Genomic DNA, 27,105 nt, shown 5'->3' with positions numbered 1-27,105 from the left:
GACAAATCTGTCATCACAAAGAAGTATTGGAGAGATAGACCATCAGTGCAAGTCTCCTACATCACAAAAATGGCATCTTGCCTGATTGCTGCAGGATTTTCACATCCTCAAAACTGTTACTTTTTGCAATGAGTTTATATTTAATGGCTTTGGGACTGCATAGTATTAATAATTACAACCCCAATGTCATTGAATCTTTTTGGACAAGAAACAAAAAGTTAACAATTTAAACACTGTATTCTCTTTCCAACAAGGTGCAAACTCAAATATATATTATGTTATACTTTTTGTCTTTTTCCCACCATTCCCTCACTTTGTAAATTCAGTTTCTATATTTAGTTAAATCACAAACTTTTTCCTTTCTCGATCTCTGATAGTTGCTGGTTAAAAAAAACAACCTTATTCGCCTACATCATCCTAAAAGCCAAGAGGCTCTACAACACGTGCACTGCAATAGTCATTAATGCCTCTAATAAATTACAAAAATAATTGATTTTAAAATAATTTCAAACAGGAGACTGCATCTCTGTTACACACCGTTGGATGCCTTGCTGTGGCAAGGTTTTGTCCGTGATATTTTACATTTGTTCACTTCCAGACTAAAAAAAAGCGAGTAGACGAATGAGATTGGTTCAAAGAAGAAATTAGCCTGAAGCACTGCACACTCATCGATAATGCTCATTGTTAATGGTTTTACGACTACCAAAGTAACTATAACTTAAAAGGCTAAACCCATCATAACATATGTTAAGTTCCGTTCAAGGATACAGCGTCTAGATATCATTTTCGGCCCACCGAGTCCACGGTAATAAGATTTTGTTTTAAATCACAGCGTGCTTTTAACAGAGGATAGCAGTCGTGAAACGCCCAGAGACTTCGTCTTAAATAAAAATCTACCTGAATGTCACAGAAAACAATTGGTTTTGTTTCGACTTTTTGGATAAATTAGAAACAAAATAAGGGCGGCACGGTGTTAGATACAGAGTTGCTGCCTGAAAGCGCTTCCAACCCGGGTTCGATCGCGACTACAGGTGTTGTCTGTACGATGTTTGTACGTTTCTCTGCGGGGTCTTTGACCTACCGGGATCTCAGGTTTCCTCCCACACTCCAAAGACATGTAGGTTTGTGGGTTAGTTGGCATGGTAAAATTGTCCCTAGTGTGTGTAGGATAGTGTTAATGTTAATGTCACGGACAATATCTTGCCACAGTCAGCAAGGCATCTCATGGTCGGTGTGCGAGGATCGCTGGGCGGCGCCGTCTGGGTGGGCCGAATGGCCTGTTTCCGCGCTGTATATCTAACCTAAAAAATATTCGTTTTAATAATATTTTCGATCTTAGCCAATTTAGGTCAAATAAAAGGCGACAGCGATTGAAACTGTTTATTCCTGATATATTGTGGGGAAAAGCACGAATCCGAAAAAAAAGCAAAGAGACTCACTCACCAGACAAGCCCCCACCAATGATAATCACGTCTTGTTTTCCAGTGGACATTTTCTCAATTTTCTTTTAAACCCCCCTCGCTACCTTTTTCATTCTTTGCTGTAGTTTATGAGCAATTTCTTTGCAGTTAGTTTGTCTACAGCAAGGAGGAGGAGTGGGATGAGAGCTGGCGACGGATAGGTGGTTACAGGTGAAGAGTTGATTGGTAGATAACGGAAGGGTGGAGAGAGCAGCAAAAGGTATTGACAAGATTGTCAAGGGCTGGGCATTTAATGTTTCAAGTTAAGAAATAAAGCTGGGAATCTAATGCAGTTATAGACTGATAATACGTTTAAAAACAGAGGAACAGCCCACACATAAAACACATACTATTATGTCTGTAGGTTTCATTAAAGGAATATATGTGGGTCCACGTTGACATAAATAAGCTGCTTAGACTACATTTCCTCCCATCCTGTCTCTTTGAAGGAAGCCATTCTGCTCCTTCATTTTCTTTGTCTCCATCACATCCGTTCTCAAAATGAGGCTTTTACCCAGGGACATTTGAAATGTCCTTTTTTCAGGACATTTGTCCCCCTCCCACCCACAGCTCACCCCGCCCAACCCACTGTTGATGCAACAACCACCAACATCACTCTCACATTACCTCTCCACAGACAGAACCAGGGTAGAGTTCCTTTAGATCTTACCTTTCACCTCACCAGTCTCTTCATCTATCATATAATTTTACGACATTGCCACCAAATTGGACCACGGATGACATCTTCTGTTTTCCACAGGGACCATACTTCCATGACGATTTGGTTTACTTATCCCTCCCCACCACATGCTTACCCACACCAATACATTGGCCTGGAACCAAAGGAAGTGTAGCACATTTCCTCACATCTGCTCAGCCAAGATCATATTGCATGGTGGTGCTGGCTCAAAGGGCCAAATGGCCTACTCCTGCACCTATTTTCTATCTCCATCCAGGGATCTAAACCACCCTTCCAGGTAAGACAGGGATTAACTGTACCTCATCCAACCTCACCTATAGCGCTCAGTGTACTCAGTGTAGCCTCCTCTACATTGGCAAGACCAAACACAAGTAGGCAACTGCTTTGCCAAGTATCTGTATTTTGTCCACTCCAGCCATCCAGATTTTCCAGATTCCAACCATTTTTATTCCACTTTACATTTCTACAGCAACCTGTCTGTCTACAATCAAACAGCATGAATAATTAATTCTATAATTTCAGATAACGCACATCATCCCTTTCTCCCATCTTCCCTAGTCCTCTATCCATCCACCCCCCCCCTTCCTTTCCACCTTAACCCTTCATCTCCCTATCAGTTTTTATTTATATCTTTCCCTGCCTCCTCCCACTGGATTCCCTTCCATTACTCACCCCCTCTTCTCTTTATATTGTTTCCATCCGCCACCATACCTCATTCAATTTTTTTTCACCTCCCTATCCTTATCACATCTTTCCAGAATCTGCAGACAATTGTTCTCCACTTAACACCTTCTGGTCTCTGCTGCAGTGTTCATCCTTACATTCCCCACCTGACCATTATCAGCCAACCAACTTCACTTGTATCTACCAATTGCTTGCTCGCTCGTACGTACGGTTCCCTTCCCTGACCTCTTTATACTAGCTAATTCCCCTCTACTCTAGGTGATGCACCATGACCAGAAATGTCAACTATCCAATTTCCTCCTCAGATGTTGCCTGACCTGCTGAGTTTCTCCAACTGGTCTTTTTTTTTTGCTTCAGATTCCATGCATTTTCTGTGTGCCTATTTTGAGATAATTGTTTCTGTGTCATTGCTATCTAAATCACTAGGGTGGAAAATATTGCCTATTCGTTACTGATCATTTTGCACAAGAATAAAGGGGAGGTCATTTATGACTGAGGTGAGAAAAAACTTTTTCACCCAGAGTTGTGAATTTATGGAATTCCCTGCCACAGAGGGCAGTGGAGGCCAAGTCACTGGATGGATTTAAGAGAGTGTTAAATAGAGCTCCAGGGGCTAGTGGAGTCAAGGGATAAGGGGAGAAGGCAGGCACGGGTTATTGATAGGGGATGATCAGCCATGATCACAATGAATGGCGGTGCTGGCTCAAAGGGTCGAATGGCCGCCTCCTGCACCTATTTTCTATGTTTCTATGTAATCTCAAAGGCTTGTTCCATCGTACAGACTAACTTTTGTCAGTAGTGTTTCTGAAATCATTTAGAGATAAATTGTATTTTGGATTCGTTGGGAGGTACACAGAATGCACTCTAGATGGGGAACTTCAATATCCATCAACGGTGACTTGGTAGCAGCACCACAAAATGAGTAAGCTGAGACCTGAAGATCCAAAACCAGGTGATCTCTGGTCGTTATCCAAATATAGGTGCAACAATGGCCTCTACTCGACAATATGGAAAATTCCCCATTATGTCCTGTTCACAAAAAGCGACAAATCCAATCCAGCTAATGATCATCCAATTAATCTGCTCTCAATCATCAGCAAAGTGATGGACGTCTTTGTTAACAAAGGTACCAATGGCACTTACTCATCAATAACCTTATCATCAATGCCCAATTTTGGGTTTTAGCAGAACTACTAAGTTCATCACACCCTCGGCCCAAGCAAGGCCAAAGAGCTAAATTCCAGAGTTGAGCCAAAATTGACTGTCCCTGACATCAACATTTGGCCAAGTGTGGCATCACAGAATGCTGGTAAATCTGATTCCAATGGACATTAAGGCTGTGACTCTCCAATTGTTTGTATAGAAAAAACATAATGCAAACACCATGGCTACAAGAGCAAGTCTGAGGTTGAGCATCCTGCAGATAATGACTCGCCTCCTAATACTCCAAAGTATTTCCACCATTTATTAGTTACAATTTGTGTGTGTAAAGTGTAATGAAAAACTACTTTTTCAGATGAGTTCAAAGTTAACAACTCTCAACAAGCCCAATTCCATTGAAGATTTAATACTTATGATGGTTGATGGCATACCAATCAAGTAGGCTTGATTAGTAACACATCAACCTATTCGTGTGCTGCAATGGCAAGTCAAATTTCACTACACCAATTGGTGTGTGTGATAATAAATGTCCTTTGTATCCTATGTATAATATTCAATCCCTCCAGCACAGATGTACAGAAGTGGCAGTGTACCATCTATAAAATGTAAGGAATCAATAACCACATGAGAATTGAACATTTCATGTAACTTGTAGTATATTCTATTTCATGATTTCTGTCGTAAATTAAGTGTGCAGCATAGAAAACAGGATTGTTTAAAAGTAATACTTTCATATAATTCGACAGGTTGGGCAACCGGGCACAACTGATGAAATCTAGGCAGTTATTTTAATGCACTAGCAAGAGAATACTGGATTGTATGTGGTCTTGTATTTTGGATGAGCGATAAGACTAACTCTTTTTTTCCCTTCCGTTTCACTTTAAAGACCCTAGGAGGGGCAGATGCTCCTCAAACTGCGGAGTATCTTTGACAATAAAGCTCACCCCCTCCAATGAAACACTGGTCAACCTGAGGAGTACCTTCAACAACAGACTAGTTCCACCAAGATGCAGTACAGAACACCACAGGAGATCCTTCTTCCCTGTGGCTTTCAAACTATACAACTCTGCCGTGGGGTAGACTAACTCCCCTCCCCAATCTTAGCACACCCCAAACCTTTCCACTCATCACTTTAATTTCATATTTGATGTATCTTGTATTTTATGACTGTTGGCAGATCAATTTCCCTTTGGGATAAATAAAGTTCTATTGTATCGTATAGTAAAAAGCAGGCAAATTTTCATTGTGTTCTGGCCAAGATTTGCAATCAAGCATTTGAGAAAATGATCCAATAATTTACATCAATGCACAGTGGATTGGGCGGTTCACCAACAATACCAAAATTATACTTAACTTCAAAGGGATTTCATTGAATGGCCTGAGATGATATTTTCACACATAGAAAAATCCAACAATATTTTATCCATTGCCAATTGTCTGCCCACTAACTCAGAATAGAAACTGCAGATACAAAAAACAGAGGACCATCATATACAATTTGGATTCCTTCCCCAACTAACATAGTCAAGAGGGATTTTCATACATTCACTGTTTCTCCAAATCTAATGTGTCCAAAGATTTGGCTATATTGTATTTGTATTTTAAAACCAATTGGCTAATTGTAAAATATTTTGGAATGTGGTAACTTAAGTAAATAATAATCTTTGTCCTTTTCATTATTTACAAAAATGAGTTGATTCAATACATGTAAAGACATAAAGCCATTGTATAAATAATGCTAAATTCAATATCTTTCCACAACATGAAGTTACTCTTTCCCGCCTTGATGATAGATTTCTGGTTTTCTCTTTTCACAATTTTATTCACTTTCCATCACCATAACAGAAACAAGAAAGATGAACAGATGAAGAATACATCAAGTCTGGGTACATGTTATTATTATCAATTATAGTATCATTTCTGCATCACCTTAGACGTCTACACTCCAAAGTGTGACGATATTAATGGAGAAGAGAAAGTAAATTCAGAGACATACATTACACAGAATAAGTGCATAACAGGGAAAAAAATGCGTGAAAAAAAAAAGCAGTGAAAGATGCTGTCCAGAGGATCTTCTCAGAATAACACTGCTGCTTTGTTGAAATTGCTCCGGTTTCAAGCTTGGAGAACCGTGTTGAAATCAAAGCCTAACCTTTCCAGAAATGAAAAAGGGATGAAAATATTGAAATATTTCAAAATATATTTTCTACTTCTGATTGATATTTTACTACGTCTGTGAAATTTGTTACATTTATGTTTAAAATGGAGCTGTAAATGAGACAAGAATTTAAACAATTGACGCAAGATTTCTGAATTAATAGCACACTTCCTTTAACTAAGAAAAAGGTGTTTGTTGCTCTATGAAGATGTTACCAATTAAAACATTTATCTGCTGACATTTCTATTAAGGCTGCGAAATCTAATTCACATTAAGTAAGAAAGATCATTTGCTACTGAAGCTGGAATCAGAATTCTAGCTTAGTACGTGAGAAGGTTAAGTAAAATGTATCATCCATTGTAGCTTTGTTATTTCCTATTCCAGATTTTCTATTCACTACAAAATTATTGCTTTACTTGCATGTTTATGAGGTGCAACATATTTGGTGGATACTGAATAAGATGTGTATGCCTATATTAAAAAAACAACAACAAATATCCAGTGCTACTGCTGACAGTGGACGGTTTAAAACAATAATCAAGGCAAGAGATATATGAATTAATTATTTTTTGCTTGAACATCCCTAAGTTAATATCTTTTTAATATTATAAACATATACAAACATAAAATATTTAAGGCAGAACATTCTGATGTTACTATAGAAGTAGAAATTGGATTTTGTTCTTAATACTGTTTATGTTTAATCTCTACAGCTGTTTAGGTTCAATCTCTATAGCTTTATTACAATTCATTAGATTTCCTATTTATCTTTAAAGATCATCAGTATGAAATCTCTTATTAAGTTACAAGGAACTGCAGATGCTGATTTACAAATAAACTCAGTGATCAGGCAGCATCTCCGGAGGACATTGGTATGCAACTCTTCAGACTCTGGAGAAGGGTCTCAACCTAAAACATCACCTATCCACGTCCTCCAGAAAGGCTGCCTGACCCACTGAGTTACGCCAGCACATTGGAAAAAAGTTTGTAAATCACTTTCCATGGAGGTCCAATAATTATGTGAAAATGATCAATTCCTGGAAAATATATTCAATTCTTACTGAAGTTCTGATGAGTTACTCCAGCACTTTGTTTTTTCTTTTGGAAACCAGCATCTGCAATTCCTTGTGTCTACATTCCAAGATATAGTGTTTGGCTAAGTTAATATTCCATTCAAATATCACTAAAAGGTTCCAAAGTGCAGAGATGAATCAATGCCATGCACACAGATGATACCCTGACACTTTAAATGGCAATGCATCCTAAATATTTCTGAAGTTGGGAACAGAATTATTCACATAGACTTTTGTCTAGTCACCAAATTCATTCACGGGATGAAATATTACAAATAAATAGTTTCACTTTATAAGTATAACATATGTCTTATGCCTTTTGAGTTTTTGAAAGATGTGTTCTACATTATGCACAAGCTCTTGAATTTGGCATATTATTTTTAGATATTTATATTTAAATAAATCATAGTATCAAATAGATGCCTCAAATTTCAGTTTTATAATGTAAATAACAAATAAAAACACAAGTAGACATTTCTTTTTTTTAACAATTTATCAAGTACTCAACAAATTCCTTGGTCTCAAGAGGTAACATTAATTAAACCAACTTCTATTTCCACGTGGTTCAAATGAAAGAATAATTATTTTATATTGTCAGCAAACTAGTCCAAACAATAACTTGATATAAATAGAGCTATTGATCCCAGTGCTGGTTTCCAGAAATGTGGACGCATATCCAGCAATAACTGGAAACATTTCCTTTTGGTGTAAAAGCCAACCAAAACCAATGTGTGCTTCCTTCCATTTGTTGGACAGGCTTGAATAAAGGTAATACATTGAGTGAGATCTCAAACTTGATACAAAAGCTTTGCTACACAGCTTGTTGCAGTCAAATGGCTTCTTTGCTCATCAGAAAAAGATAATCTGGTTACACTTTTCCGTTTATCTTCCCTCATCACCTACAATCCCTTTCATTTTAGGACTGCTAGTTCCTGGAGGAGTTGTTCTTTCTCCCGCTGAAGTTCCAGGATGTGCTGTTTGTTCTGATCTAAACGATCCTCCAGCCACTGTAGCAGAGGACCACTAATAGATGACATCTGGCTGCACAGATTCTTTGTGAAAACTGGGGAAAATCAAATCAAAATTAACTTATTTGCAGTGAAGGAACCTAAAAGAAAAATATATATTTAAAGCAAAGAATTCCCCATCAGTGCACAATTTGCATCTAAAGCATGAAACTGTAGGTTCCTAAGAAACACATTATTTCTTTAGTGCAACGGTGCAACACCTGAAACTGGGATAAAGTACACCAAACTCATAATCTATCCAACCCAATGAAGTGTGTACAGAATTACACCCATAGTACTTCTCGCATAGCTAGAGATATGTATAAGAGCCAAATCTTTTATTCCCATTAATTCCTTGTTAATCATTCATTTTCAATTGTGATTAACAATCTTACACCACAGCGAGGTTATTACAGAATATAAATTGTCTCTATTTTAGTATTAGATGTTTCCTCTCTGTATTTTATTGATTCAAGAATTTATTTTTCTGTGCATCTGAATTCTTGTTTCAGAACTTATACAGTGGGACAGTGAGAGATGAGAGAAGGGTGAGAAGCTGAGAGAAGCCAAAATATTTGGCTGTAGTTTTAATATTTTACACTAACATAAAGTGAATCCATATAAAATTAACCTTTAAAAAAAATCAATTATCTATTGAGTTAATTGCATGGAGAGAAAAATATTTCACGTTACAGATAACATTTTCCGCATGGTGTACAGTTTTTGCATGCGGAAAATGTTATCTGTAACGTGAAATATTTTTCTCTCCATGCAATTAACTCAATAGATAATTGATTACATTCCAATTTAGTCCTTCAACAAAATCAATTAATTCCTCACACATAACATCACTTACTTTGCTCTATTTCATCCCTCTTAGGTTCTCTTGGCTCAACTTCTCCAACACTACACAACCTCCAAAAATTCCAACATACTGCACTGTATTCCTTCCAAATAAAGACCCCCATCCCTATGCATGTGTTGTGGGACTGGGATCCATGGGGATAATATTGTTTGAATTTTTGAAACTACCTAAAACAAATCATCCTTTCTTCTTTTCAGAGACACTATTGGTGCCTTCCCTCCAATATAAAGGCATTTTCCACCTCTCTAGACTGAAGGGCTCATTTCATCACTCCATAATCCAGTCCCTATGAAAATAATGAGCATTCAAGGAATGTTCATGAAATCATGTTACATCAATAACTGCATTCAGATAAGAAGTTAACCAACAGTAAAGAAAATATACACAATAATGCTGGACAGGCGCTGTCTCCACAGTTCAGATATAAATTAATGTGCTAACTGGAATTTGAAATAACAAGAATTCTAGAGATATTCAACAGGCCAAGCAGCTGGATAGAGAAACAAAGTCAATGTTTAAAATCAATGATTTATTTCATTAACCTCTGAAAAAATAATTCCCCTTTCTGCGTATGCAGAGGGAAAGTACTTCAATCATTTCCTCTCCTTAGTTAACAATATACACTAGTTTGGATAAGTAATTTTCACAGAATTTGCCAGCATATTTCAATTATGCCACAAGTTCTATCATCTATAATGTGGTACCTATGTATCTGTGGTATAGCTACAATGATGCTCGCATTACATTGCAGGCAAAAATATAGATTTCATTACAAATCACTCAAGTACATTGTACTACCTTCTTCAATTGAAAAAAAAATGTTTTATGGCTATAGTACTCAAGGTGCATCTGAATATGGCATAGTACATGTTTGTGAACACTACACATAGGAATGCAAAAATAATACCAATAGTAAAAATGTTAAACCACAGTAAACGTTCATCCTCTGTTGCCTAAGACAACCATGCCAGATAGTAACACCAGCACTAAAGTTGCATGTTGAACTTTGCTACTAAAATTTCCATTATTAGAATGGAACTGAATTTATTGAGGCTTAGTATAGTACACAGTATCAAAGAAACGTAAGATGTGAAGACTTTGGAAGGGTGCAGAGGAGGTTCACCAGCACATTGGCTGGATTGGAGTATATTAGTTATGAAGAGATTTGGACAAATTTGAAGATAGGCACAAAATGCTGGAGTAACTCAGTGGGACAGGCAGCATCTCTGGAGAGAAGGAATGGGTGATGTTTCTGGTCGAGACACTTCTTCAGACTTTAGACAAACTTGGATTCTTTCCTCAGGAGCATGCCACAAGTCTCTGACAGTACTTTAGTTTAGTTTAGTTTAGTTTTGAGATACAGTGCGGAAACAGGCCCTTTGGCCCCCCGAGTCCACGCCGCCCAGCAATCCTCGCACATTAACACTATCCCACACACACTAGGGGCAATTTTTACATTCATCAAGTCGATTAAGCTACAAACCTGTACGTCTTTGGAGTCTGGGAGGAAACCGAAGATCTCGGAGAAAACTCACGCAGGTCATGGGGAGAAAGTACAAACTCTGTACAGACAGCACCCGTAGTCTGGATCAAACCAGGTCTTGGCGCTGCATTCGCTGTAAGGCAGCAACTCTACCGCTGCGCCACTGTGCCGCCCCCGTGCCGCCAACTCTTCCATTATACCATTCAATGTTAATTTCTTTCATTTTAAACACATTAAATCATTATCTACCTGATCCATTATGAATCTTGGTTATTGGATCCAGATGTGTCAGACTGAAAAAAATATATAGAATTACAACTCCATAGAGAATTTCATCTTCAAATTAAGAATTTATTGAGAACATAAATAAATAAACCTAAATAAATAAACTTCAAACAGACAATAAAATGCTGTCCTAGTTATAAATATAATCAGCTATCAACATTCTAAACTTATTTCCAAACATGATTAACAAATTGTAACCAAAGAGTAACAGCATTTCCCGAACAATGCAAAACTTTCCATCTTGGAACCATGAGTTTGATAAAAAATGAAGCAGGAAAATAGAACGTGATCTCAAAAGCAATTATTCACAAAATGGTGTGTTCATTATCTTTTTTTTACGTGACTAATAGAAGCATCATGTAAACCACTTCTAACACATAAGAGCTTTAAATTTATGTCCTTTACTCTATACAGGACTGACCAGTACTATAAACAGAACTTCTAAATTGAAGATAGGTTGTATACAGGTTACATAATTACAGATGTATATATGTAATCTATATATTACTGAAACTCTCATCGTGTTTGTTTGTATGCGTGCGTGTGTGTGTGCGCGCGTGTGAGTGTGTGTGATCCCGAAACTACGACAAAACGCTCCACGATAGCGTTGCAATTTTTGGCCCACCTTACTCACCATTGTCCTGTGGTGCGCTGTGCAAGATCCGTTCAGATTGATGGTATAATTTACAAGTTAGTCACGTTTTAAACTTTACAAAAACCACTTTGACAAAAATCACTTCCACTTGCAGTGCTCGTTAGCAGCGTATGACGTCATAATGGAATCCTGAATCTCACTTACAAAAAAATCGCAATTTTCAAAAAAAATGTGTTTATTCAAATTCTTCCGTTTTCATTCACAATGATATCACAATGGGATCCCGATACTCATTAAAAAAATCGCGATTTTCCATAAAAACTTACTTTTTATCAAATCCTTGGGGGGAGGATTAATTTACAAAAAAAGACTGCAATTATCATTGTGGGGGGGGGGGGGGGGGGTTGGTGAGATAGGGGAGAGGTTTCATTTACAAAAAAAACATTGCGATTTTCATTGTGTGGGTGGGTGGGGGTGGGATAGGAGGGGGGAGTGGGGGAGGTAGGGAGTGGGGGGGATAGAGGGAGAGGAGGGCAGTGGGGGGGTGAGGAGGGAGAGTGGTGGAGTGGGATAGGGGAGAGGTGAGGAGTGGGGGAGCAGGGGGATAGAGAGAGAGGAGGGGGTAGGGAGGTGGGTAGGGAGGGGAGAGGGAGGGGAAAGTGGGGGAGGTGAGGCGGGAGAGTGGGGAGGAGGGGGGATAGAGGGAGAGGAGAACTATACATCAGAAGGTGCAACTCCAACATGATCATGGGAGATCCCTTCCACCCCAGCAATGGAATGTTCCAGCTGCTATGGTCAGGCAAACGCCTCAATTGACATGCTGTGAGAACGGAGAGGATGAGAAGGAGTTTCTTCCCAGAGGCCATTAGGGCTGTAAACTCCTATCACTCCAGGGACTAACTTTACTGTACCATTTTACTGTTGTGTGGTGTCTTTTTAAAATTGCTGTTTTTTTTCCTTTTTCTTCCCTCCCACAAATATGTAATATGTGAATTCTGTTCCATTCTGTTTGTAGTTTGTTTGTTTGATTTTTTGCACAATCCGCAAGCATTGCCACTTTTCATTTCACTGCACATCTAGTATGTGTATGTGACGAATAAACTTGATTTGACTTGACTTGAAATAGTTATGTTACAATTAAGAAATGTATGAATAATGTTTTCAACCATGAACATGGCAGAGTACATACAGATGGCGTGTGTGTGTAGTATTAAGCTTGGTTGTATTTCATTTGCACCCTACCTGTGAATTCTTCTATAAGCATCCTGCTCTTCCTGACAAAGAATTTTTGGAAGTTCCACTGCAGATTCCAGGCATACCTTGCCAATAGTTTCATGTGGCACGACATGAATAGGGATTTCAATTCGTTCATACCTGATATAAAATGATTAAAAACATTAATAGGGTTCTTATGCTTTCCTGGTCCTCAGATTAGCTCGTGATTTATGATATTTGTATACTAAAGATTAAAGCAGAGCCCTAACATCATCAATATATTTTGAGAACAAGTCTTCTGCTATACATTGCTTATTTCATTCTCCAGTTCAATACCTGTCAGAGAAAGCAAGTCATCAATTCCAGACTGAGTTACTGTAAAATGAGTGCAAGAACATATCATTGTTTCCATTCACTCACCGAGCGTTCCCTCATGTTACTAACATTCATTAGAATACATCAAGAACCACGACCGTTAATAAATATTGTTTAACATAATGACATATATTTGATTATACTCACTCAGAACCTTTTTGCGCTTGAATTGACTGGAAACAGGTGTAAAGAACTCGACCAGTCTGAAACAAGCAAGGAGAAAGACAAAATGTATTCTTTATACATGTTACATACATTTTCAATAAGCTATTAAACATAGGTTTTATTTAGAAAAATTAATTATTTTAATAAATAAAAATAAAAATGTTTGGAGCTTAATCATTAACTGTTAAAATAAACATGCTACTTATTGGTATGGTATTAATCATGAAGGAAAGCAGCTAGGGATTGTTCAACTTTGCTTTGGAGTAGAACATAATGACAAAAAAAATTCTGTTCATACTTCCTTTTTCAAATCCACAGGGGATTAAGTGATGAAAGTGCCCCATCTTCCGATAGCTGAAAATGCTTGGAATAATATCAAGCCCAAGACTGTTCAAGTTCTTACTAATTAGCAGTCACATTATTCAGGCAATGAGGAAAGTTGATCTGGGAAATTAAGTTTGGAATGAAGGTTTCCTTCTTAGGAAAACTTGCAGAGAACTTTTTTATCTGTGAAATAGTTGCTGCAACCACATTTGATACTGCCAGGGGGTGCCAACATGTTTCTTTCTATTTCTCTGATGTCTCTCAAATAGAAAATGCATTGCATGTCAAGCAAGATTTGAAAAAAAGGAAGCAACATGCTTTTAGATGGTTTGTCATGTCCATGGGACATTCCACATGTTTTAGTCACTGACTGCTGAGATGGATTTTGTGTTGTCGCTAGCAAACACAAGAAGTTTAAATAGATTGATCAATTAACTTGCTTTTGTAGATTGACTAAATGTTGGCCAGATAACTTGTTCTTCTTTAAATTATATTATACAATCATATATTAAAACTAATAAAACATTCTCAAATGATTAAAAGCAGGAGAGGTCTTTCAACATTTCTTTTTTTTTTGTATTTCTGATTTCCAAAATTTGTGTTAGTTTTATCAATCACAATTGTACATATATAATTTGTGCTTTTTCACTTTTAGTCTATCATTAACAGTTACACCAATATCATTATATAGCCAGACAGTTAAACCAACAATAAACACAATGGCTTTCTCTCCATCTCTTTGGGGAAGCAATGAACATTGATGTCTGGATCAGCACACAAAAGAATAAAAACTTATATAAACCTTAGTGTTCTTGTCTTCAATGAAACAAGAAAAGATAAGCCCTACAAAACCCTGGTCCATCATCTGGTACATGGCCTGAGTTCGGACATCTGATAGAGAGAAATAGAGCAAATAAATGTTGTTTCATGAGCAAATTTTACAACAGGTACAACACATGGTAACCAAGCTAAAAGCTCAAGATATTGCAGGTAAAGTTTTTCAATATAATTTAGCAATTATAGACCTGTTAGTTTGACGTCAGTGGTGGGCAAATTAATGGAAAGGATACTTAGAGATAATATATATTTGATTAGGAACAGTCAACATAGATTTGTGCCTGGAAGGTTATGTTTGACTAATCTTCTTGAGTTTTTTGAAGAGGTTACTAGGGAAATTGATGAGGGTAAAGTGGTGGGTGTTGTCTATATGGACTTCAGTAAGGCCTTTGGAAAGGTTCCACATGGAAGGTTGGTTAAGAAGGTTCAATGGTTGGGTATTAATAGTGGAGTAGCAAGATGGATTCAACAGTGGCTGAATGGGAGATACCAGAGAGTAATGGTGGATAATGGTGGATGTTTGTCAGGTTGGAGGCTGGTGACTAGTGGGGTGCCTCAGGGATCTGTGTTGGGTCCACTGTTGTTTGTCATATACATCAATGATCTGGATGATGGTGTGGTAAATTGGATTAGTAAGTATGCAGATGATACTAAGATAGGTGGTGTTGTGGATAATGAAGTAGATTTTCAAAGTCAACAGAGAGATTTAGGCCATTTGGAAGAATGGGCTGAAAGATGGCAGATGGAGTTTAATGCTGATGTGTGAGGTGCTACATCTTGGTAGGACAAATCAAAATAGGACGTACATGGTAAATGGTAGCGAATTGAGGAATTCAGGAGAACAGAGGGATCTAGGAATAACTGCGCATAGTTCCCTGAAGGTGGAATCTCATGTAGATAGGGTGGTAAAGAAAGCTTTTGGTGTGCTGGCCTTTATAAATCAGAGCATTGAGTATAGAAGTTGGAATGTAATGTTAAAATTGTACAGGGCATTGGTGAGGCCAATTCTGGAATATGGTGTACAATTTTGGCCGATAAATTATAGGAAAGATGTCAACAAAATAGAGAGAGTACAGAGGAGATTTACTAGAATGTTGCCTGGGTTTCAGCACCTAAGTTACAGAGAAAGGTTGAACAAGATAGATCTTTATTCTTTGGAGCGCAGAAGGTTAACGGGGGACTTGATAGAGGTCTTTAAAATGATGAGAGGGATAGACAGAGTTGACGTGGATAAGCTTTTTCCATTGAGAGTAGGGAAGATTCAAACAAGAGGACATGATTTGAGAATGAAGGGACAGAGGTTTAGGGGTAACATGAGGGGGAACTTCTTTACTCAGAGAGTGGTAGCTGTGTGGAATGAGCTTCCAGTGGAAGTGGTGGAGGCAGGTTCGATTTTATCATTTAAAAATAAATCGGATAAGTATATGGACGGGAAAGGAATGGAGGGTTCTGGTCTGAGTGCAGGTAGATGGGACTAGGTGAGGGTAAGTGTTCGACACGGACTAGAAGGGCCGAGATGGCCTGTTTCCGTGCTGTAATTGTTATATGGTTATAATTTGAATCTGAAGCAGTATTGTAGGAGGATAACAGATAATTTACTGGCAAAGTTTAATCTGGCCTAATCTCCAGCATTGGTATAACAAAGTCCTGTGTAAGGCTGATGACCAGCACCTCATCTTCCATCTAAGCATCCTTTTAGAGTCAATATCAAATTATACTTCTTTAGTTAACTTGCTTACTGGGTGCATTAGAACTGACCTCTCCATTTGTGATATGGACTCTGCTTGTTTTTCTCTATTAGCAAAGCATGTCCCACAGCTCCACATTTTGCAACTTTTGTATTCACTCCCACTCTCATTTCATTACTTCTATGTTCCTTTGTTCAAATTATTTCGCTAACTGCCCACGTTAAACCATACATCTGATGAGTTGGTTTACAACTCATCTCCACCGCACCAGTGGATTCACCTGATCAGAGAAATTCTCTTTGTACCATTCATCTCTTCCCCACCCTCTTTGTTACTTAAAGGCAAACTGTTTGCCCTTCCTTGTTCTGATAAAAGGTCTTTGTCCTGAAATATTAGCTCGGTTTTTATTTGCAAAGATGCTGCCTGACCTGCTGAATGTTTCCAGGATATATAATGAACAAATGTTAAGTTTATCATCCAGTGAAAGTTAAAATCCATACGAGGGAGCTGTTAACATGAATGAAATTGGATGTCAGTGAGGTGCAAAAAATAATTACAATTTTTTTTTTAATGTTCACAGTGCACATTAGCTCATATTTACTCAATGCTCACTTCCTTCATTTACTTACCTACATGAGAAGGCCATACGGTGATATGTGGATGAGAATGGTACCATCCCACCACTCTCATTGGGTGGCCAGTCATATCAGCTAATCTGTGCAACTGGTCAAAGATTATAAATTAAAGTAGAATCACTTATGTTTCTGAGAGATTCTTCTCTAGAAAGCCTGAACACTGCAATCTCCAAGTAGGAAAAACATTCTCGGATCCCTCTCATAGTAACACCTTAATGCACACAAAATACCTTCAGAGATTTACAAAGAAAATAAAGTTGTGAATGATTTTCTCTCCAGAAATAAAACATTAATAATTGTCTGCATCATATTTTGCTATTGTAGCCTGAATCCTTTGGAAATTTAATTCAGTAAATATCTCCATTTGTGATATGTTTAGGTCTGCAATCCTTGTCTTTTGTTTACACATATCAAATGCATGTATTCAATCTGGGGCTATCTAATAAAGATTCTGGATTCAAAGTTACTTACCTTGTGGAAACATGAACAAATTAGTTTAGTTCAGTTTATTATTATCATATGTACTAAGGTACAATGAAAAAGCTTTTTGTTGCGGGCTATCCAGTCAGTAGATAAGACTATATACATGATTACATTCAAGCCATCCACAGTGTACAGATACAGGATGAAGAGAATAACGTTTAGAGCAAGATAAAGAACAGTAACGTCCGATTAAAGAGGGTCTCCAATGAGGAAGATGGTAGGTCAGGACCACTCTCCAGTTGGTGATAAGATGGTTCAGTTGCCTGATAACAGATGGGAAAAAACATTATCTGATAATATTTGCAGCGAGAAATGTTGGACACTCTAAACAAAAATAATAAGAAGCTTTATAAATGCAGAACCCTTCACCATAGCAATCTCCATTGTGTGATCACTGAAAGGATATCTCAGCTTCAGTAGAGGCTGCAGATAGTTGCTCTGGCGAAATTTCCACCCGATCTTTGCGCTTATCTGAGCGACGGAGGATAATAACTGAATGAATGTGAACAATCCTGCTTGTGTCAACCTAAGAAAATATAAAGGGATTCACCAATTATATTTTGATTTAATTCTGAGCCTTTCAAATTTATACAACATTCTCTCATTTCTGGAAACTGGCCTCACAATTAATCAGAGAAACAAATAATGAATTTTCATTTAATAATCTGACACATTATGGTTGTTACACAAAATGAGAAATCTACAGTCATAGATCGCTGATTTGCATGGATAAAATGTTTAAGAAAGAACTGCAGATGCTGGAAAAATCGAAGGTAGACAAAAATGCTGGAGAAACTCAGCGGGTGAGGCAGCATCCATGGAGCAAAGGAATAGTTGACGTTTCAGGTCGAGACCCTTCTTCAGACTGATGTGGGGGTGGGGGGGGGGACTGGAAGAAGAAAGGAAGCGGCAGAGACGGTGGGCTGTGGGAAAGCTAGGAAAGGGAGGGGAAGGAGAAAGCAAGAGCTACCTGAAATTGGAGCATACCACTGGGGTGTAAACCACCCAAGCGAAATATGAGGTGCTGCTCCTCTATGCATGGATAAAATGGTTAAAGGGCATGAAAAAATAAACCTGGGATTAATTAATCACTTTCAATTGTAAGGTTTTACTCATGGATTTTGAAAAGGATCAGTACTGGGGCGTCAGCTATTATTAATGACATACTGGGGGGAAACAACCTTTTATGTCATGTGCTTCAACTTTGATACTAGGCCTAATGTGTGTTTTCTGGAAGTCCATGTACACCACATTAGCTGCATTACCCACATTGATGAGGTAAATGTTAACTCCTTACTTCATTTTTTGAACAAGGGAATGTTACAGGTAATTGCTACTCCCCAGTTCTTTGGAAACAACCCTCTATCCAAAGAGCCCTGGAAGATTAAATTGATCAAAGAAAATTTTATGTTTCCCAGATTAAATAACAAAAGGAATGGGTGTGTAGGTGAAAGAGTGTGATGATGAGTTAAGAGGCAAAAAGAGGTCCATATGTGGATTGCAGATATTAGGAAAAAAATTGAGCCCGGAAAGCTGTTATATAATACAAAAAACACATCAAGCGTTACTGGATCAGCAGAGGAGCCTAACATAGGAAGGTCAGGCTACTAAGACTGAAAGTTAAAGGTATTATTGGTTATCAGAAGCTCAAGGTCACACAAATGAGCTGAGTTATAGTATTCCACTGTGGTCATCTATTCTGCAATTGGTCTCCCCAATGTAAATCATTGATTATATAATTAGCTTTGAATATAATACAGTAAATTAAGATGAATCAATTGAATTGTCTTTTCACTGTAAACACAGTGGTGCAGCTGATAGTCACTGCCTCAGAGTGCCAGAGACCTGGGTTCAATCCTGACTTCAGATGCTGTCTGTGTGGAATGTACATCTACTCCTGTGATTACATGGGGTTCCTCACAGTGCTCTGGTTTCCCCACATATCAACAAGACATGCAGGCTTGTAGGTTAATTGACCAGTGGAAATAGCCTCTATTGCATAGGTGACTGGTAGAATTTTGTGGCATTAATAATAATCTGGATGGCTAAAATTAGATTAGATTAGTATAGGATTAATGTAAATGGGTGATTGATGGTCAACGTGACCTCGATGAACCAAAAGGTTTGTTTCTACGATGTATCTCTCTACCTATCATACATGTTTAGGGACTCTGAACAGCAGCAAAAGGTAAAAGGTGCACTGGTTGCACAACTCTCACACGGCAGGGAAGGCAAGATGGTAATTCACCAGAGATGCAAGAAATGGCTGAAATAGTGTTCTATTGTATAGAAACTAGAAAGCAAGAACCAGGACACCTATCATCATTCTGGGATGGAAGGAATGAAGGAAGATCAGATATGTTGGAAATTGATTTGTTACTTTTATGAATCCTGTAAATTACAGGAAACTCTCGTTACAATGAAAGATATATCCTTTGTAAGGTGTATGGAAGATGGCATTGTCAATGACATGACAAGGACATAAGAAAATGGAAAGGGGTCATCAAAGGAACTGAGGTAAATGAAGGTACACAAAAATGCTGGAGAAACTCAGCGGGTGCAGCAGCATCTATGGAGCGAAGGAAATAGGTAACGTTTCGGGCTGAAACCCTTCTTCAGACTGAGGTAAATGAAGTGTAGTCAAAGTAGCGGTGATCACAAACCTGTCGCAAGAATTGGAGATAGATGGAAAAGGATGTGAAGGGAGGATTCCAGAAATTAACTATATCAATATGAGAGAAATGTGGAAAGTTATAGCAAAGTTGATGAGATTGATTAAAAATAAAGATCCATCTTATTCTCCTTCTACCATCCAAGACTATGATGATGCGACAATGGAGTTTTGATATAATCGAAGCAATTACTCTGTACTTATTGGTTTACAATGACGTACATTGAAAATTCATATGGGGAAATATTTTGGAAATGATTAGTCTATAGTAGCCTGCTTCTGCTAAGAAAGCGTCACCTGCTTCTGCCATACATCGAGCGTCATCTTATTCCTGTACTGTTTTCAAAATGTTATTTTCTTCATCTAATCTATTAAATTTACAATCAAATTGAGTCAATAAGGACGGTCAGTACTATTTCTCCAGGGAGCTCATGAAATGGATTGTCTACTCGCCCCCTGTTTTATCGGCCTCGGCTGGGTTAAGATTACTTGCTCATTAACTGGGGGGAACTTTTTTCCTGACGCCAGCACAGGATGGGGGCAAGTGGTCTCCCTTTTGTCGCCCATTGATGGAGATATTGCAGTGGGAATCAGGCCATGACTGCTGCCTCGGCCTTTGCAATAGCCCCAGGCCTGGTTCCAAGGGCACTGCCTCCGTACCGAAGGCGATGGTTTGTATTGTTCTGCCCGAGGCCGGGTACCAGACGCCGACGCCGGGGTGAGCGGCCCCGGCCCCGTTGCCAAGGTGAGGCCTTGGTTAGTCTGAGGGGCGCGCGGTTGCTAAGGTGACGGCCGCCGGGCCTGGTTGCTAAGGGATCTGTACCTCTCCAATACAGAGTCCCATCACTTCCTCCTTTTCCGTGGACAGAGCGTGATTCAAACAGACAAGGAAAGCATCAGAATCCAGGTGGACCCCGCACACCGCCATGTCCTCCCGGTAACTGCTGCAAATCAAATCTAAACTCGATTTATTGAAACCGGATATTCTTCATCCCCGGCAACGGAGGAATCGGCCGACGTCGGCTGGAAAACGCGGCCCGCCACCAGGTTCCGGGACAATCTCCCACTGAAGCTGCGGCTGGGACACCAACAACAAGTGGCAATGCACGGCCTTTACTTTCTACGGAGCGAACACAGTGTTCCTCGTGGTATCAGATGTTTGAGAAGATTGTAATTTTAACTTCTCATCGATTCCTTCATGGACGAACACGAGCCGAGTTTTATGTGACACTATCTCCGGGTCTGGTTGGTGCAAAATGTATCGCAGCTGAAATGCAAGTTAAGGTAAATGTAATGGATCTATGGATCTTTTATTAATACGACAAAATCAGCTAGTGATTAACTTTTGCGACTTTTGCAATTAGAGACCCTAAGAAGCTGCAAAAATGCTGTATTTTCCAGTATTATTCATTTTAATAAGTATACATACAGCAGATTGTAGATCAGAAACGATTGTTAACATTTTCTTTGTAGCATATTGTAAATTCTTTGGCAATGTTTGTGACATTAGCGGCGAGAGGTGGTTCAGTCCGATTTAGGAGTACACTAAAAGTTTTGAATTGTGCTCCAAAAATGACATCTCTTTCCTTCCCCCGATTGTTCACAGGCAATGCCATCTTTACATATATTTTTGCCATTTGTATTTCCTGACTGGAACCTCAGTTCTTTTCTTCCCTACTATGATCTATAATATCTAAATTTCCTGACAATAGGCTGGGTTTGCCATGGAGCAGAGGACTCTGAGGGAAGGGACTGATAGGGATAATAATATAAACAAAATGATAGGGCTGGGGCATAGATAGGATGGTTGCAATCACTGATGGACTGGGCAATATCCACCACTTTCTGCAACCTACTTTGTTCCAGTGATTTTGAATTTCCAAACCAGGCTGTGAGGCATTCAGTCAGTCTACTCTCCATCGTACACTAGAAGTTCAATAGAGTATCTGACAAGATGCCAAATCTCCTCAAAATCTGAGCAAGTAGTGCGTTCATGAGCTCATTTGTGATGGCATCTAGGGGCTGGGCCCAGGACAGATCAGAGATATGTTCACCCAGAAGCGTGAAGCTGTTGACCTCCACCACCATCCTGCCAGTGAAGCCCAGTACACGGTCCCTCGGCCTTCCCTTCCTGAAATCATCAATTTGCTCTTTGGTCTTGCTAACATTGATTATTGTTCAGGCACCACTCAACCAGATTGTCGATCTCCCTTCTGTAATTTGACATCATTAAACATTATTCATCCAAAAAGATTACTATCAACAGAGAATTTAAAGATGGTGTTGGAGATGTGTCTGGCTACACAATCATGAATATAGATAAAGTAAGGCAGAGCACTGAGCACACAATGCTGAGATGCTAACAATCATCAAAGAGGCATTGCCAATCCATACTGAGGTCTGCCAATGAAGAATTCAATGACTTAGTTGCATAGGGAGGACCAGAGGCCCAGTTTGATGGCGAGTTTAGAAGGGATGATGGTGTTGAACAACAACAAATAACAGCCTCACTCATGTCTTCCTGTTGGCCAAGTGGTCCAGTGAGATCACATCCGTTGCCCATCTACTGAGGTAGTTGATTTGTGTGATAACCAATCTCTCAAAGCAGTACATCACAATAGACATGAGTGCCACCAGTCAGTAGCCATTGAAGCATATTATCTTGTTCTTCTTGGGCACCGTGTACCTGAGGGGTAATAAATTGTTCTCTAAATATTTGGAATTTTTGTATTAGATATACATGCAGCATAACTTGGCACAGTGGCAGGATTTGGATGAATGATTTGGAGGATTGACTATTTCCACAGCTCAAAGGTAAATTTGCATATCACGAGTTCCCACTTTCTTGCTGCTTTAATACTTCTTGGTGTTAGAGGCCTTGAGTTTGAGAGATGCTATCGATCCCCCTCCTATTCCGAATCTGACCTTTCTGTCCTGGGCCTCCTCCATGGCCAGAGTGAGGACCACCGTATATTGTAGGAGCAGCACCTCGTATTTCGCTTGGGCAGTCTGCACCCCAGCAGTAAGAACATTGACTTCTCTAATTTCAGATAGTCCCTACCTTCTCCTCCCCTTCTCAGCTCTCCCTCAGCCCACTGGCTCCTCTCCTTCCTTTCTTCTTCCCGCCCCCCACCCCACCCTCACATCAGTCTGAAGGGTATCGACCCGAAACGTTGCCTATTTCCTTCGCTCCATAGATGCTGCCTCACCCGCTGAGTTTCTCCAGCATTTTTGTCTACCTATAATAGTATGGAGTAATGTGTAACTTTTGATGCTGGGAGTGTGATTATGTAAGGCAGTTGCAAACTTGTGACTCCCAATTCAATCAACTATCCCTAAATTTTGTGGGGAGAATTTGTTATACTGGAACAAGCTGGAAACAACTTTGCCGTGTCTGAATCAGGTGCTTATGTTAATGATGTCAGGTGGTTTATCTAGCTTTACTTTCACTGTTTCAACATATGATTCTTGATATCGCCAAATGTGTAAAAGGTGTTTAAATTGCTTTGGATAGAAGAGGATCAGCCCTCCAGAAGTAACGACAGAAGTGAGATAATTGTATTAAAATTGGAAAAAGTTACAAATGGCTTTTTTTCTCTTGCTTTCTCAGGCACACAATGCCCGTCAAAGATCCCTGCAAAAAACAAGCCTGTGAAATACAGAAATGTCTAAAAGGTGAGTCTCTTCCCATTTCTTTTAATACGCTTTGCTCTTGCTAGTTGGACATTCATCTTGTATTCTATATCTTCTATCATGAATTACTTTATTACACAACTGTTTCATCTCATTGAGATCTCGACTAATGTAATTTGTTTTTATTGAACAGCATCACGCAGTTATTGCAAAATTAGCAGCTTTAAGTACAGCTTGTAAATCACAGGACACAAAATTTCAGTTGAACAATGCCCCTTGGTCAGGTGTGGTTTACCTTTCAAACCTGATATAGAAATATTAGAAACATGGAAACATTCAAGATTCAAGAGTTTATTGTCATTTGTCCCAGATAGGACAATGAAATTCTTGCTTTGCTTCAGCACAACAGAATATAGTAGGCATGAATAATACAGAACAGATCAGTGTGTCCATATACCATTATATAAATATATACACACATGAATAAATAAACAGATAAAGTGCAAATAAACAGATAATGGGCTATGAATGTTCAGAGTTTTGTAAGAGTTGAGTTTAATAGCCTGATGGCTGTGGGGAAGTAGCTATTCCTGAACCTGGACTTTGCAGTCTTCAGGCTCCTGTATCTTCTACCTGAAGGTAGCGGGGAGATGAGTGTGTGGCCAGGATGGTGTGGGTCTTTGATGATGCTGCCAGCCTTTTTGAAGCAGCGACTGCGATAGATCCCCTCGATTGTAGGGAGGTCATAGAAACATAGAAATTAGGTGCAGGAGTAGGCCATTCGGCCCTTCGAGCCTGCACTGCCATTCAATATGATCATGGCTGATCATCCAACTCAGTATCCCGTACCTGCCTTCTCTCCATACCCCCTGATCCCTTTAGCCACAAGGGCCACATCTAACTCCCTCTTAAATATAGCCAATGAACTGGCCTCAACTACCCTCTGTGGCAGAGAGTTCCAGAGATTCACCACTCTCTGTGTGAAAAAAGTTTTTCTCATCTCGGTTTTAAAGGATTACCCCCTTATCCTTAAGCTGTGACCCCTTGTCCTGGACTTCCCCAACATCGGGAACAATCTTCCTGCATCTAGCCTGTCCAACCCCTTAAGAATTTTGTAAGTTTCTATAAGATCCCCTCTCAATCTCCTAAATTCTAGAGAGTATAAACCAAGTCTATCCAGACTTTCTTCATAAGACAGTCCTGACATCCCAGGAATCAGTCTGGTGAACCTTCTCTGCACTCCCTCTATGGCAATAATGTCCTTCCTCAGATTTGGAGACCAAAACTGTACGCAATACTCCAGGTGTGGTCTCACCAAGACCCTGTACAACTGCAGTAGAACCTCCCTGCTTCTATACTCAAATCCTTTTGCTATGAAATCTAACATACCATTCGCTTTCTTCACTGCCTGCTGCACCTGCATGCCTACTTTCAATGACTGGTGTACCATGACACCCAGGTCTCGCTGCATCTCCCCTTTTCCTAATCGGCCACCATTTAGATAATGGTCTGCTTTCCTGTTTTTGCCACCAAAATGGATAACCTCACATCAGGTCAGAGCCAATGATGGACTGGGCAGTGTTTACTACTGTTTGTAGTCTTTTCCGCTCCTGGGCACTCAAGTTGCTGAACCAAGCCACGATGAAACCGGTCAGCATGCTCTCTACTGTGCACCTGTAGAAGTTAGAGAGAGTCCTCCTTGACATACCGACTCTCCGTAATCTTCTCAGGAAGTAGAGGCCCTGATGTGCTTTCTTAATAATTGCATCAGTGTTCTCGGACCAGGAGAGATCTTCAGAGATGTGCACACCCAGGAATTTGAAGCTCTTGACCCTTTCCACCATCGACCCGTTGGTATAAACGGGACTGTGGGTCCCCATCCTACCCCTTCCAAAGTCCACAATCAGTTCCTTGGTTTTGCTGGTGTTGAGGGCCAGGTTATTGTGCTGGCACTATTTGGTCAGTCGGTCGATCTCTCTTCTATACTCTGACTCGTCCCCATCAGTGATACGTCCCACAACAGTGGTGTCGTCAGCGAACTTGATGATGATGTTCGCACTATGACCGGCTACGCAGTCATGAGTATAGAGTGAGTACAGCAGGGGCTGAGCACGCGGCCTTGAGGTGCTCCCGTGCTGGTTGTTATCGAGGCTGACACCTTTCCACCAATTCGAACAGTCTGAATGAGGAAATCGAAAATAGGTGTAGGATTAGACCATTCGGCCCTTTGAGCCAGCACCGCCATTCCATATGATCATGGCTTATCATCTAAAATCAGTAGGAAAGAACTGCAGATGCTGGTTTAAATCAAAGGTAGACACAAAATGCTGGACTAACTCCAGCAGGACAGGCAGCATCTCTGGAGAGAAGGAATAGGTAATGTTCTGGCCGTGACCCTTCCTCAGGCTTTTGTGTGTATCTAAAATCAGTACCCCGTTCCTGATGATGTTGTAGCATTATTCATTATCCTTTCAAAAGTGATTACCAAAATAATTCATTAATTAGAAACCTCATAACTAGATGCATTGGTCCTTCACAATGGGATTTCTGGTTTGGTAACATTGTAATAATTAGATTTTCTACAGACCCAATTGGATCATCACTTATTTCAACAATCCCTTTTCCAGATTGATGGCCTTTCCAGACTCAGTTTAATGTTTAAAGAGTAAACCGTCACACAATATCTTGACTCAAGTAAGAAGGCTGGCTACTTGACTGTCAAAGCCATTGTGACCAAAAGGCAAGTTTAGAGCCTCAGCATCATCCAGTCACTTCAGTGGCATTATACCAGTAATTAATAGAAAATTTGGTTAACCCCTCCCCCTTCACAAAGAGCAGTAGTTGAGATGAATGATGGGGAGCTAAATGTATGCTTCGGATCACATTTAATTTGTTTCTTTTACAGCTCACCACTATCAAGAAAGCAAATGTCAACACGTGATCCAAGATATGTATAGGTGCTGTAAGATACATGCAAAAGCGTCAGTGTGCTGTTCGGGTTTTTTGAAAAAGAGCTGATGGCTATTCACTGGCTGTAAACCCTGGTTTCAGCCACGCCGTGTCAGATTATCCCAGGACAGCAGGAAACTATAAATCAGAATAACATGACAATCCAGGATCGGCAATTGGGGATCACGAGTGCAGTGATGTCTTGAAATTTGTTTCCAGTCAAATATTAAATCATAATATGTTGCCATTTTGTATGTTTATTCCATTATGTATTAAAATTGTAGATGGCCATCAACAATGCATTAATTCTTGGTAAGCTTTACTGAATGGATTGAGTGTTTTATTGCCACATATTCTGAAATGGAACAATTAAATTCTTACTTGCAACAGACATGTAAACGTAGTACTCTGTAAACACAATAAACAACAAAATTCTGTCCAGTAAACCCTCGTTATAACAGACCATGGGAGGGGGGGCGGAGTGTTCGTTATTGCCGATTGTCCGCGATAACCAAGTATGGATTTCCCCCCCAATTGACATCACTGCCCAGACGCTGGGTCAGAATCTTGAAATCCCGTCACTGAGAGCCCAGTGGGACCTCCCTCACCACAAGGAGTGCAGGTAGTTGGGAACTTATTTGGAGGTTGTAGTGTTTAAT

At 39.5% G+C, this 27,105-nt stretch overlaps 3 protein-coding genes across 5 annotated transcripts in view; 1 reads left to right on the top strand and 2 right to left on the bottom strand.

The window, feature by feature from the left end:
• Positions 1-1,578, bottom strand: part of LOC116979050 (amine oxidase [flavin-containing]-like) — a 38,105-nt gene extending 36,527 nt beyond the window's left edge. The window contains exon 1 of the mRNA XM_033030462.1: positions 1,444-1,578. Coding sequence (XP_032886353.1) covers positions 1,444-1,492 — 49 coding nt within the window. The 5' untranslated portion in view covers positions 1,493-1,578. The remainder of the gene's footprint in view (positions 1-1,443) is intronic.
• Positions 1,579-7,710: 6,132 nt separating this feature from the next.
• brcc3 (BRCA1/BRCA2-containing complex subunit 3) lies at positions 7,711-20,932 on the bottom strand. Its single transcript, XM_033030456.1, has 8 exons — positions 20,688-20,932; positions 17,600-17,719; positions 16,705-16,792; positions 14,353-14,441; positions 13,209-13,264; positions 12,714-12,845; positions 10,841-10,884; positions 7,711-8,299 (listed from the first exon to the last, which is right to left on the bottom strand). Exons 1-8 carry the CDS (start codon positions 20,790-20,792, stop codon positions 8,148-8,150), a joined length of 786 nt encoding a protein of 261 aa, XP_032886347.1. The 5' UTR covers positions 20,793-20,932; the 3' UTR covers positions 7,711-8,147.
• On the top strand, positions 20,917-26,837 carry cmc4 (C-X9-C motif containing 4). Of its 3 annotated transcripts, none has more exons than XM_033030460.1 (3): positions 20,917-21,148; positions 23,475-23,539; positions 26,403-26,837. In XM_033030460.1, exons 2-3 carry the CDS (start codon positions 23,482-23,484, stop codon positions 26,513-26,515), a joined length of 171 nt encoding a protein of 56 aa, XP_032886351.1. In that variant the 5' UTR covers positions 20,917-21,148; positions 23,475-23,481; the 3' UTR covers positions 26,516-26,837. The 3 variants fall into 3 exon arrangements, with proteins under 3 accessions (XP_032886351.1, XP_032886352.1, XP_032886350.1); XM_033030461.1 differs by having other exon boundaries at positions 20,976-21,104; XM_033030459.1 differs by having other exon boundaries at positions 20,980-21,088.
• Positions 26,838-27,105: the final 268 nt, after the last annotated feature.

Source organism: Amblyraja radiata, chromosome 12, assembly GCF_010909765.2.
Source record: "Amblyraja radiata isolate CabotCenter1 chromosome 12, sAmbRad1.1.pri, whole genome shotgun sequence".
NCBI lineage: Eukaryota > Metazoa > Chordata > Chondrichthyes > Rajiformes > Rajidae > Amblyraja > Amblyraja radiata.
This window is presented reverse-complemented; position numbering and strand designations above follow the sequence as displayed.